This window comes from Scatophagus argus, chromosome 6 (assembly GCF_020382885.2).
Source record: "Scatophagus argus isolate fScaArg1 chromosome 6, fScaArg1.pri, whole genome shotgun sequence".
NCBI classification, from domain to species: Eukaryota; Metazoa; Chordata; class Actinopteri; family Scatophagidae; genus Scatophagus; species Scatophagus argus.
Window position 1 is genome coordinate 17,007,320 of NC_058498.1, and position 13,243 is coordinate 17,020,562.

General features: G+C 40.2%; 1 protein-coding gene across 1 annotated transcript; it reads right to left on the reverse strand.

Annotated features, from left to right (window-relative positions):
- Positions 1-174: 174 nt before the first annotated feature.
- On the reverse strand, positions 175-5,321 carry LOC124060706 (CLIP domain-containing serine protease B15-like). The gene is made up of 10 exons (XM_046391955.1): positions 5,171-5,321; positions 4,945-5,092; positions 4,726-4,861; positions 3,563-3,823; positions 3,300-3,459; positions 1,563-1,628; positions 1,329-1,479; positions 1,017-1,152; positions 530-796; positions 175-429 (listed from the first exon to the last, which is right to left on the reverse strand). Exons 1-10 carry the CDS (start codon positions 5,229-5,231, stop codon positions 268-270), a joined length of 1,548 nt encoding a protein of 515 aa, XP_046247911.1. The 5' UTR covers positions 5,232-5,321; the 3' UTR covers positions 175-267.
- Positions 5,322-13,243: the final 7,922 nt, after the last annotated feature.

Here is a 13,243-nt window from a genome sequence, read left to right on the forward strand (position 1 = left end):
AAGACCATTTTTTGTTTATTGTGGATTTATTTGACATAGCCCACTGATACATATATGAGCCATATGTGTGTGTGTGTGTGTGTGTGTGTGTGTATGACATTTGAAAGCTTTCATTTCAGACAAAGACTTAAGTCTTTGGACTAAAGACTAAATTAAGAAGATGAAGCTATAGTAATATATAATAGTTGTATTTATAGAGCATGTTTCAAGCAAAAAGCACACAGTTTTGTACAATGAATGAGAGAGAAATTTGCTGAATTCTTACATTTAACAAGACTTTTTCTTTCTAATCTCTTTGATCCAGTGGAGGTATTTTGATACGTTGGTATAGACGTTGGGTATGTTGGGGTAGTCACAGTTTTTATTCATGTTGAAAGACACGACACCAACAGCCATCCCGCTGCACACCAGAGGACCACCAGAGTCACCCTGTGATAAGGAAGAGACTTAATTTGTTTCTTCACTTTCTAAAGGCTAGAAAAACATTTAGACTTGACACCTTGACATTTTCTCTGGACAGAAAACGCACCTGACAGAACCCTTTGTCTGTGCCGTACCCACCGGCACAGATAACACTGTCAGGAAGGTCAACTTTTCTGGGAAGCCACTTTCTCTTACAGACCTCCAGGTTAACAAAAGGCACATCCACCTCTTGCAGCACGTCGACAACTTTGCCACGGGTTCTTGTGAAACCCCATCCAGCCACGCGGCACTTTGCGTTATCTTTGATTTTAATCTCGGTCTTTGGAAGTTGAATTGGTTGTACTCTGTTGTTTAATTGAACTTTCTTAGACAGCTGGAGACACACACAAACTGAAAGTCAAAATTAAAAAACTGACAAAGACCAGTCACTCCTCCTCCTCCATCAGACCTCAGGTTAAAAATGAATTGCTGAAAGATGAAGTGAATTGGAATGTGCTTTGTTTTTGATGGTTTTGAGAAGCACTGAACTGAATTAAACATGAAATTATTAGATGATTTCACCAGACTGTCAGGCTGAATAAATATTTACTTACTTTGAGGAGCATGATGTCATTCCCAGATGCAGGTTCCTTATAGGATGGGTGTTTGCACTTCTTCACAGCGTATCTCATTGTGGCATTATCAACCTTCTTCAGATTGTGGGTGCCAAGAACAACACTTGCAGGGTTTCTGAGCAAATGATCATTGAGAAGTTGTTAGTAGTTTTTCTTGAGTTGTGCTGACAAAACCAATAAAATAGATAAAAAATGCTAAAACTGATACACATTTTGCAAAATATTGGGAGCATTTTGATATGATTTCTGAATATATGAATCAGGGATTGCTGGTAGAGAAATTTAACTCACCTGGAGTCACAGTGTGCAGCAGTGACCACAAAATCTTCACTGATGAGGAATCCTCCACATATATGTTGAGCATTTTTGTCTTGTACTGAGGCCATATACAGCATTAACTTCTTAGGGGCGACTTTACCTTTTATGATTTCACTCCCAAAAGCTGTGAAGATAAGAGTAATAAACAGGATGAGTTAATTTAGCACTTTCAGACCTGAGATTTATAACCAGATTCGATAATCTTACTGCCAAGTCCATGACATGTCAAGAGATGAAAAAGCAGAAACTTGTGCAGAGGATGCATCATGTCAGCTGCAGACTCAACCTGTTGTCTTTCGACCCTTTTATACAGCACTTTGCTTAGTCAGCAACCTTGTGGTTTTCATCTGCTTCATCTTGGTGTCTTAAGCCATATCCCCTGGGTTCGGTGCATTTGTCTTATACATGCATGTGGTCAGTGCATTATTTCCATTGTTACGCTGTTACGCCCTGCTGTGGACCTGCTATCTCAGCAGGCTTTAGCCCATAAGTTAGCTGTGCCTCCAGCAGGTCATGAATTTAATGCAGCCTGTAATATTAGCCCATTTATTCTTTGCATTTAGCATGTTATTTTTTTCTTTTAATGTGTGACACTCCAAGTCATCGTGTCTTCAGGTCCCTCTGTTTGGGTGCCACTCAACCACTTAAATTAACTTTACTTTGATGAAACAATATTAAAAACCACAACTCTCTGTGACTGCATTTCTTAGCTGTGACCTTTGGGTTGTCAACTTTTGTGGCTGCAATGTTGCACCAAAATATAGCAGAGACCACAGAGCAGAGTTTCCAGCATCAGGTTCAGAGTCAGTATTCTCATACATCTGAAACTAATGCTCTAAAGTCACGTGATCATTGACTGGCAGCTAGAAGTCTACAGAGGCATCATGACTCATCTGTCCCCGCTTCACTTGACTACATTTGCTCGTAAATGACGAATTATAAACCAACTACGGATGCTGAAGACTGGCCCCAACAAGTATTACATTTTTTTAAGTGTCACTCAGTGAATTAAGTGATTTAGATTTCTTTGTACAAGAGTGTATGAAAGAGGCTTCAAAGCATGCAGAGTATAAACAGATGAAAAATGGCTTTGTTTATGTAGTGAACTTACATAATTAGGATGACTGGTTCAATGAATGTGAAATATTTCAGTTACATTTACAGCAACGTAAGTGTAATGAGCACAAACAGTAACGGCACACTGGTGCGGTGGTTAGCACTGTCGCCTCACAGGATGGTATCAGGTTCGAGCCCTTCTGTGCACAGTTTGCATGTTCTGTGCCTGCGTGGGTTTTCTCCCACGGTCCCAAAAACATGCACATTAGGTTAACTGACTACCCTACATTGTCCCTAGGTGTGAGTGTGCGCATGTGTGGTTGTCTGTCTTTGTGTGTCAGCAATGCGATTGACCAGCCCAGGGTGCACCGCCCCCTCACCCCACCCCCACCCCTGGAAAACACTTTGTAGAAGGGTTTTGAGAAGTACTATACAAATAAATTTTGTTATTAGTTTTATTGTTTGATTTTATTCATTTTGGACCATGCTGGTTCTCATCACACACATTGTTTTGTATACTGCTACTTCTGTACATAGCCACATTAAAATGAACTTCAGCCTGGTGAACATACTAAGCAAAAAACACAGATACAACCCACAACCCAAAACTGCTTCCTGGAACAGCATCACAATTTTGACAAACCACAGAAACAATCATTTCTCGATAATGATCTGAGCATAGATGTTCCCACAGTCACAGTTATGAAATAAATTAAATTGTTTTTTTTAAACATTTTTTTCACAGACATCTGTTGATGTTATAATTGACCAAAATTAAACATGTTTTTAAGTCAAGTGCAATTAAAGCTGGTGCCACAGAAGAAAGTCCAAGCAATACATCCACAATGCATTTGCATTTTAAACAAACAGTAACACTGTTCCATTAACATTTCTTTTTTTTGAGAATCTCCTTTATCCAGGGAAGAAATTTTGATATCTCTGTGTAGACGTTGGGCACATCTGGGTAGCTACAGTCATTTTTGCTGTTAAAGGAAGCAACACCAACTGCCAGTTTCCCGTTGCAGACCAGAGGGCCACCAGAATCACCCTGTGAGGAGTTAAACGCTTCATTTATTAATGTTTAGACCATTTTTTAAAATTGAAAACCAGCTGGAAATTTTTATTTTTTTAGGAAAGGACAGAAAATATACCTGACAGAATCCTTTCTTGGTGTCATATCCACCTGCACAGATAACATTGGCTGGGAGTCGATTATACCACGCCTTCTGACACTTTTGCAGGTTAATAACAGGAACTTCCACATCTTGCAGATCGTTAACAACTTCACCACCGGTTCTTGTTAAACCCCATCCAGCTACACGACATTTTTTCTTTTCTTTGATTTTTATTTCATGACTTGGAATTTGAATTGGCTTGATGGCTTTTTTGCCTAGGTATGCTTTCCTGGACAGCTGGAGATAGAAAATAGGAAAGGGAAAGTTAAACACATCACATTTTTTCTCAGCAGACTTCAAGTCCTCTTCAGCATAAGCTGTAGTTGGTATGTCAGTGTTGAGAACAGTGAATGCTCCAAGTATGAAGGATGTATTAAGAGAGCTGGATATGGTGCAGCCAGTCAACCTTGTTACTCTTTTGTCATAGTGGACAGTCACAGTACTGAAACCAAAGAAATCCCTCAGTGCCCAAAAGAGATTTTCCCCATAGACCCCCATTGCTCCCGTGAATGTTTAATACATGAAGGTTTTATATTTGTAAAATTTTCCAAAAGCCAATAAAACTTTTGTTTTTTATTTGTTTTATTTGTTTTTTATTTGTCTGATCTTAGCCAGCCAGCCAGCTAGTGTGAGAAACCAATGCATAGTGGACCTGCTGTGGCAGCCTAAAAACAACACAAAACCATTTTTGGCTTATGGGCTTGGCAAGCAAAGTGATGCAAATGAGTGCCTTTGAGTCCAGTATCCAGTCTCTCTTTTACATCCATGTTATGCAAAAGAGCTGGTATCAGCGGCTGAGTCAAGTCAGGGCCTGTCGAGTTGGTTTGTAGTATTGAATGCTATCAGCAGGAAGCCCATGCTGCTACAGTAAGCCCCGTGTGTGAGCACACATCTACTTCCTGGAGACAGCATGTACAAGAGCAGACCCTATAGATGTGGTACTCAACAAAGAGCTGACAAATTGTTTCTGTGATTGTCAGCTTTGTGATAGCCAGTGGTTGCTGCCCTGATGTTCTCTGATAGCCCTGTGTGTTTCAACCTTAGGGAATATATCATAACTTACTGTAAATACAAATAGTTTGACTACAAAGATGCATCATGTCACCTGGAACTATAAGGCTGAATAAATATCTACTTACTTTGAGGAGCATGATGTCATTCCCAGATACAGGTTCCTTATAGGATGGGTGTTTGCACTTCTTCACAGCGTATCTCATTGTGGCATTATCAACCTTCTTCAGATTGTGGGTGCCAAGAACAACACTTGTAGGCTTCCTGCACAATGCAATGACAGAATTATACAAGGCAGTTTTAGGTGAATCAAGGATTTCTTGAAAAAAAAAAACAAAGTAACTCACGAGTTGTCACAGTGAGCAGCTGTGACTACAAAGTCCTCGCTGATGAGGAAACCTCCACATATGTGACCGTTGTTGTTTTGCAACGAGGCCATATAATTCATTGAATTCTTCTTGGTCTTTTTGCCATTTATGATTTCAGTCCTCAGTGCTAAAAAGATAATGAAAAATAAATTAAATAACACCTCATTTGTGAACGAGAGCATATTGGTGGTAATGGTAATCTTACCATTTAAGCCAATACATGCCAGGGCATGAAAAAGCAAGATCTTGTGTAGAGCGTGCATCATGACAGCAGAAGCTCATATGTCTGGAGCTGTCAAAGACACCTTCATGTAGAAGTTTACTCACTAAACTACCATGTGGTTGTCACCTTGACTTCAGTCACATCCTGTCTTTGTGCATTTCAAACTGTCTGCTAGTGATGCAGACATGCAGTTTCGCCATTGTTACAATTAATACAGCAACTGCTTGTGATTTGAACAGTCTCACATATTAATGCATTCTCCCTCTTCCTCCTTTCATCTATTCAACACTAATGTGTTTTCCTTTTACACCTTACAATTTTGGTGTCTTTTGGGCTCCATATTTTGTGAAGGGCCTCCTTGGACATCCTCTCTCTGTCTGCATGTTACTTAGTCTGAAGTTCTTTGCTGTGGATCTACTTCCTGGTTATGAACTGTGTGAGTTTGCCCTTTTTGAAAGCAGGATGAGTAACAGAAGCTACAGATTACAGTATCAGGTCAGAGCTATGAGAGTATTTATTTAGATCATCATTTGACAACAGTTTGAAAAAGTATTTTATTATTATTGTTATATTTAATAATTTATTTAAATATTTAAATTGACCAAAATTGAATGTGTCAGTCAGCCTACATCATATTCCTAGCAGAGCGGGAACACCAGTGACTTTAATAGTTTCTTTGCTTTTGACCATAAGAGTGTGCCACTCCAACAGGCTCGTTCAGTACATAAAAACCTCCATTAAAACAAACAATAAGCTAGTTAGTTCCTATCTATCTGTTTACACTATGTCATTAAAGGTCCCAAAACGGTCCTGGCAAGTTTGTTTTGCTTCCACAAAGTAAATGAACTTTTTTTTAGCAGTCTAGGAACTGCTAACCTTATATGTAAGTGTTGTTTTCTGAAGATTAGAAGTTGTTGGAAACGCTCCTTAGATCAACTAGATTTGTCAGCAAAAAGTTACAACATTATTTTGTCTCTTTTCATAGCCACATCTAGGAACATTCAAGTGTGATATTAGAGCACATACAGTACACAGTATTATCTATTTAGCGTTTCAGAATATCCAGCAGAGAGCGCCAGAGTTGACAACAAGACTTTAAAAACTACTCTTTTTGACCATCAGAGGGTGCTGCGTATCCATCAGAGCAAATTCAATGTAATGTCTCAAATTGAGCTGTCTGATGAAGCCATCTCATAGCATCTGTCTGTCTCCTATGGTCGGTTAAAGTCCCCCATTTTAAGCAAAACAGCGAGCATGTCGTCCCACTACAAATACATATAGTGGCATCTCACAGTTTGTGACCTTGAACGGGGTCCATTCTTAGGAGCACAGCAGTTATAATTTAGACATTTGTATGTTATAATTTCCTAATTACAATATGGTATAAATATATTGTTATCTTATAAAATATAGTTAATCTTGTCTTGTGTTTCCATACAAGTACAAAATCCGAAAGAACCAACAGCCTGATGATTATGTGGTTCAGTTGTAGGATTTGTGATTAGAAAATGCTTAAAATGCTGATAAACAGCAGCAAAAACCTCCAGTATCTTCCCAGTTTAGGGAATAAGACAGGAACTCAGGGTCTCTGTGTACGATCAATTTGACCTCTCCCAGCTGCATTCGATGCATGTAGTGCTGAGACTTGGGGAGTGCAGGACATGATGGGAGAAATGCCTACATGGTAATAGTTAATGGTCACTTTTGTTTTAATGTGTTGAGACTGATCTTTCTGTGCTCTCCATGCTGTCATCATGTTATACTCTGACTCTTACCTTCTAGTTTTGACATCTTCTGTAAATGCAGTGGACAGCTTCTGTGCTAGAGTAGAAAACCTAAACATAAAATTACATACTGAAAAGATTTTAGCGGCACAGTGTCACTATTGTGTTTTCAGACGTTTGTATGATGCATAAAGGTGTCGACTTTGGGGACATTTTCAGTGGTTCTTTAGGCCCTTACTCTGGCCTGCAGTTGAACCCCACATCTTGTCTTGACACAGCTGTCTTGCCAGAATCCTGTCGGTTTCACTGTTACTGTTCCGTAATCTCTCTACATATGCATCTATGATAGAACAAAGTAAACGTTACATATGGTGTGTTTAAAGCCCTAGTTTTAGCCAGTATTTGAGTGGAAGACCGTTTCCTTACAGACTTATTTGGACTGTATGTTGTGTCCATAAGTTTTCCAGCCAGTTTTAATTTCTTTTTCCTACAACATGATGACAGACCTTGATGGAGGAAACTTACAGGTATTACTAATTGTCTGATACAGCTCACAGGTTCTAATCCAATTTTTCAAGGAGAAAAGAAAGCAGATTTTGGCATTTTACATGTAAAATCTTTGCTTTTGAGGAAGAACATCCACCTGTTAATCTTTAAAGTTAAAAGCCTGCTGTGTTGAAAAAATATTGCTGTATACACAGTGACAAAACACAGAGTCTGTCTGGTTTCCCTGGCATGAAGAATTACACAGCGGGGCTCAAGGGGCAGGGTGGATAGACTTTGGCACTGCTAAAACTTTGCATGAAGGAGCACTGACTTTGGTCTTTTCCAGTCACTAACAGCCAAAGACAACCTCATGATGATGACTGGGACGCCGGCCAACATGTGGCTGGCCTGACTCAGCTGGACAAACTATATAGGAGATGGTCTGTGCCCTTTCAGGCTGCCACCACCTTTTCAGTGATCTTATTATATTTTTGTATGTTCTCCTCTCTTGATTGCTCCTATATGTTTGATCAAATTCTTATGTTTTGATGGTATAACAGTCACAGGAGCTGAGCAGCCCTGTAAACTCTCTCTCCAAGTGCTACTAAACACTGATCACAGCAGCGTGACCAGCCAGCCTAATCGATATTTGATGATATGTGTCCTGTGACCTTATATGGCCTCTACTTGTAGTGGACTTAAAAAAGCTGATTGCACATTATCCCTTCTTCTTCTGATGTGTTCAAATAGGTGGGCTCTGAGAGAATACCATATGTTAAGGCAGGTAAGGATTTAAGGGCTATAAGAGGGTAAGGATATATTCGCTCCTTGCTATGTTAGAGTTAGATCAGAAGATAGAAATGTACACTAAACTCAAGCTGCAGCCAGAAACTAATAAGCTCTGGTTAAAATGAAAAATAGAAGACTGCTAACCTGACTCTCTCCAGATAACCAGCCTGTGAAACCACAATTTTTTACCCTTCAGTTTATTGGGCTCCCAACTCTCAAGCACTGAACACGAAACGCACACAGCTGACACCGATCTCATGCTCTCACACCAAACATGTCTTTTTTACCACACTAACTTTTTGTCTATGCTTGCACCACGGTTAAGTATGCATTTTTCACAGCCTGTCCATCAGTGCTTCACTCATCTGTTTGAACCGAAAGCGTGCAGCAACAACTCACTGTTATGGGTGTTCCGGTGGAGCAGCCAGTCACAATGATTTTGTGGTAAAGTAACTAACCTGCTGAGCATGAGTAGAGCATGGCTTAAGAGTCTGTGGTTGTTAGCAATGTGTAGCTCACCAAGTCTGCATTGCGCTAAATCATTCAACAGTGGTTCAATTTCTAGAGGGTAAGCACTGTAATTACTGAGCCGCTTATGTTGTAAAAAATGTCACACAAGTGTAACAATATGCTTCCATGTGTTGTCTTTAGCTGGTGGGGTTAACACACAGATTTCAATCAGTTAAAGACATGTTATTTTATGTAGCGGTTGTTTGTTATTGCTGATGTAATTTCAGTTAACAGGCTCTGGTTAATTAGTTAGCTTCAAAGATGGATATTTTACTTTTGCAAAAAGCCTGGTTAGCTGTTTTCCCTTGTTTCCACGCTTTATCTTAAGCTAAGCTGAAGGTCTGCTGGCTCTTGCTTTGCTATTTGCTGTGCAAACTCAGGAGAGGTGTTAATTTTATAATCTAATTCCAAGCTATAAAGCAAATAATCATCTTTCCTTTCTTTCACACTGGCTTTTTGGAACCACATTTTCTGCTAGAGTCATAAAAGTGAAAACATTTGAGGCACCTGTGCCACAAGTTTAACTATTTGGTGTATTTGGTGTAATGTCACCACACATCAGCACACTGTAGGTATGTCTACACCCTTTCCCTCCCTGCTGCTCTAGTACTCTTTCCTGTTTATCCACCTATCTTTGATTACATTCAATTACTTTCTTGCTTTTCTTTTCATCCATTCTGATTCACACACTCATCCCTCCTTCTAACTTTTCACCTTGTCCCCTGGTGTCTGGCACGACTGCAAGCATCCAGAGAATGCCTGACATGGGGCTTGGCCAGTCGGCACCACATACCTGCGGCGTAGCATGGCAGGGCTTTAGGGGAAATGTGGCGCATGTGCCACTCAGCAGCTCTGTCTAATGTCCAGTAAGTGGCTTCAGACATGAACACTAATCCACTCAGTGATGAGAAGACATCAGTCTGATGGCTCTGCTGCAGGCTGCCAAGACTGTCCAAGTACACTCTGGGGTTCAGAGAGAACACAATAGGGACAAACTCTAGGCTTCAAAGGGAATCATTGCAACTTTAATGAAATTGTATTTCCTTTGCAGGTATTTGACTGTGATGAATCAATTTCTTCATGCTTTTCCTCTTTCTTATGAAATATTTCTTTTCAAAAGGAAACACATTACACTGGAACAGTGAACTCTGTCTTTGCTCTTATATGAAATAGAAGAAATGAACAGATATGTTGTCTTTCCTCAAACAGCCAATGTGTTAAGACATTAGTAGGCTAACTAGAAATGGACTGACTGGAGTGTGACTATGTGCATGTTGAGCCCCATGCTAGTATGTATCTGTTCTCACCAACTTGTGTCTTTTCATTGATCTTGTAATTGTGCCGCTGCTAAAATTCACCTTCCCTTCTGCCTGAACATAAGATAGCAATATGCCCACTTGTAACCAGAAGATTTGAAATCTAAAATCCAAATGGTCACCTCTAGTCACATATAAAGACTAAATGGTTATGCTGTGGTTTAAGAAAAACATTGTTTCACATCACTCAGTCCAGCGTTCAGATGGATTCTGCAAATATTTAAATTGATGTTGTTATGTGAAGATTAACTTAAGTCCTTAACAAATACCTCACAGGAAAATTTTGCACCACTTAGAAATTAGAACTAAGTCAAACTCTTGAACAAGTTCTGTGTTCTCATAAATTTCGTTCTAAACATAGTGCATACCTGATAACCACACACACACGCTCGCAACCTCACATACACACTCACTCGTTGTCCAACCTTTAGTTCACCTATTCAGCATTATAACTTGGGCTGTTTTTGTAACAAAACAAGGCCTAATCCTAAATTCAGGGAGCTGTGAATGTGCCTCAACAAATGGCAGACAAATGAGAAGGATTAGTGAGGGCCTGTGAAAGAGTGAAAGGTTTGCCATTGATCTACGGTGGTCCTGTTCTCTTTCAGGGCCACTCGGTTTGAAAACCCCACTGAGTAAGAGCATACAGGGCCACTCCAGAGCCCCCTAGGCCACCGAGAGACACACAACAGCCACAATTAGTCTCAGGAGCTGTAATGGCAATTCAATAAGCGCTTTAAAATTGTGCCTTAGTCCGTCTGCCACCGCACCCCCCCCAACCCCTCCCATCTCTCCCATTTTCGTCTACATACATAAGATTGGTATTATGAGTGGCGAGGGGCTCTTTTTTTCTTTCCCACCCACCACAGTTCTTTTCAGTCACTGTGAGAGAAAATGACCACACAGGGTTTCAAAGGGTCCAGAGGCTGCGGTTTGTTGTCGCTGAAGCAGCATGACTTGTGCCCCTGTAGATTTTGGCTAAGGCCCTCAAAATAGGCTTCTATTATTACTTTTTTCTGTCACTCAGCTGCAAATTAATTTTGAAGCAGTCAAAGTAACCTTCTCTATAAACACCGTTTTTAGTCAGTTGGGCATAATACCTTCTTCCAAGTAATGTTTTCATGGATGTGCTGATGTGCTCAACATGCACTGTACCTTATGATGTCTGAAGTGTGCAGACACTTACATCAAATTTAGACTGTGAAGAGGCCTTTGCAGAAATTGCTGTGCATCCTACCAGGTGCTATTTGAGAGACACTTTAGCAACAACATCATTGTAAGACTCACTCTCTTAGTCTTGTGCTTAAACTGATCAGATCAAACACAGCCCAAACACCTGTGCCCCTGACATCAGCACATCATGGCAGAGGAGGAGCTCAGGATGTCTTCTGGATGGCTGTCATTTCCACTCTCTTGGGCTCTCTTTGGGACATTCCTCATTGATTTTGCACAGTGTTTAGGTTTTTCTTTTTGCTTCATGATCAAAGGCCAAGGCTTTTGATCAGGACTTCCAAAGGATCCCTCTTGTTTTGCTGGCGAGCGCACTGACAAGACAGTGGTGGAGCAATGATAATTACAGCTCCCATTTGGTGTCCCTGGAACTGGCACCAACAGCCAGTCGCACCCTCAGGCCAAGAAGAAAGGAGAGATTCTTGGACAGTTAAAAGAGGAGAGCAGAGAGGTAGAGGAGCTGGAGGACACACTGACAAAGAGGCGAGTCAATCGAGAGAACGGGCAGAAAATGGGATTACTTTGTGCCATGCATGTTTTAGCATGTCTGTGCCAGCTGACGGTTGGATAATGATCATATGTCCAGAGATACCTGTAAAACTGAAATGAACTGTATTTTACACAGCAATGTAGTATTTTCTTACGACAAAAAAGCAAAAAAAAGGAAAAAGAATTCCAAATAATACAGTATGTATATTTTTTGTTGAATAAAAATGATTTATAAAGCTTTATGAAAAACTGTGACATTTAGTCATTTAGCTCCCAAGGTCTTATGTTGTGTATGAAGCTAGCAGTAACTAACATGGCTTAGCACAATGACTGGAAACATGGGAAAACTGCTCTAAAGAACCAAAGAAACAATTTGCCATTGTATTGGGTAAGGCCGTTACCATGGAACCAACCAAATCTTGGTTTCATTACTTTTGAAAGCAATGAAATAGAGAGACAGCGTTTGACATAGATGGTGCCTACCTACAGCAGAACTGCAGTATGCCATAACATTAGAGCCAGTAATAATAATGATCACGGCAATTTTTAAGTTTAAGACTGTGATTACATTTTCTTAAGATTATTTCAGATGACAATGTGCGGTTGCCTGCTAGTTGCATTTTTTTTTTTTTTTTTTTTTGCATACAAATATCGGGGTTGGGGATGAGAGTTGAGAATTTTTGAATATTCAGGGGGATGTGTCCTCCCCAGTGTATGTTATAATGAAAGCCCTGATGGTTTATATGCTGAACTATTTCATAGTTGAAACGCTTTTTCTGTGTTGGTAGACTGAATATGTGACCTTTGGACAGATCCTGACTAGCTGTTCCTCCCTGTTTCCAGTTTTTGTTCTAAGCTAAGTTATCTGTCAGCTGATGATAATACCATATTCAGTAAATAAACGCTGATATGGTATTGACCTTCTCGTCTAACGGGGAAAGAAAATGAATAAGCATATTCCTAAAATGGTAAAACTTTTTCTTTGAATGTCTATATTTTACAGTTTAAAAGGAGAACAGCACAAGCAGTCCTTACTTGTGACAGTTGCTCAAGGGTGCACAGCTGAGGACAAAGACATTTGCATGGCAACAGTACACTCAGACCTCCCATACTGATATGTGTCCCTTGCACACAGACCTTTGAAGCTGAACTACAGTGTGACTTCACACCATTCTGACCAGACATGTACACCATCACAGTAATCTCACATTATGACAGACTGAAAGGTTGGCCTTTATTCACCCCAAACAGCCACTATTCATCCCAGACTCTCCTTTCTGTCCACTGAAAAGGCCACTGGAGGGCTTGTCTGGTTATAAATGACCTTGGTGCTCAGTTGCATAGTTCATAACCATGGACCTTTCATCAGACACAGGGAGGTCCTCCACATCAACGCCTCTCTTGCTGTGAGTTTTGATGTGATTATGATGAGGAGGGAAATTATTTCTGAGAGCACTGATAGAGATGTTACCAGCACTTAACAATCAGTGCCATGCACAAGACAAGATTGC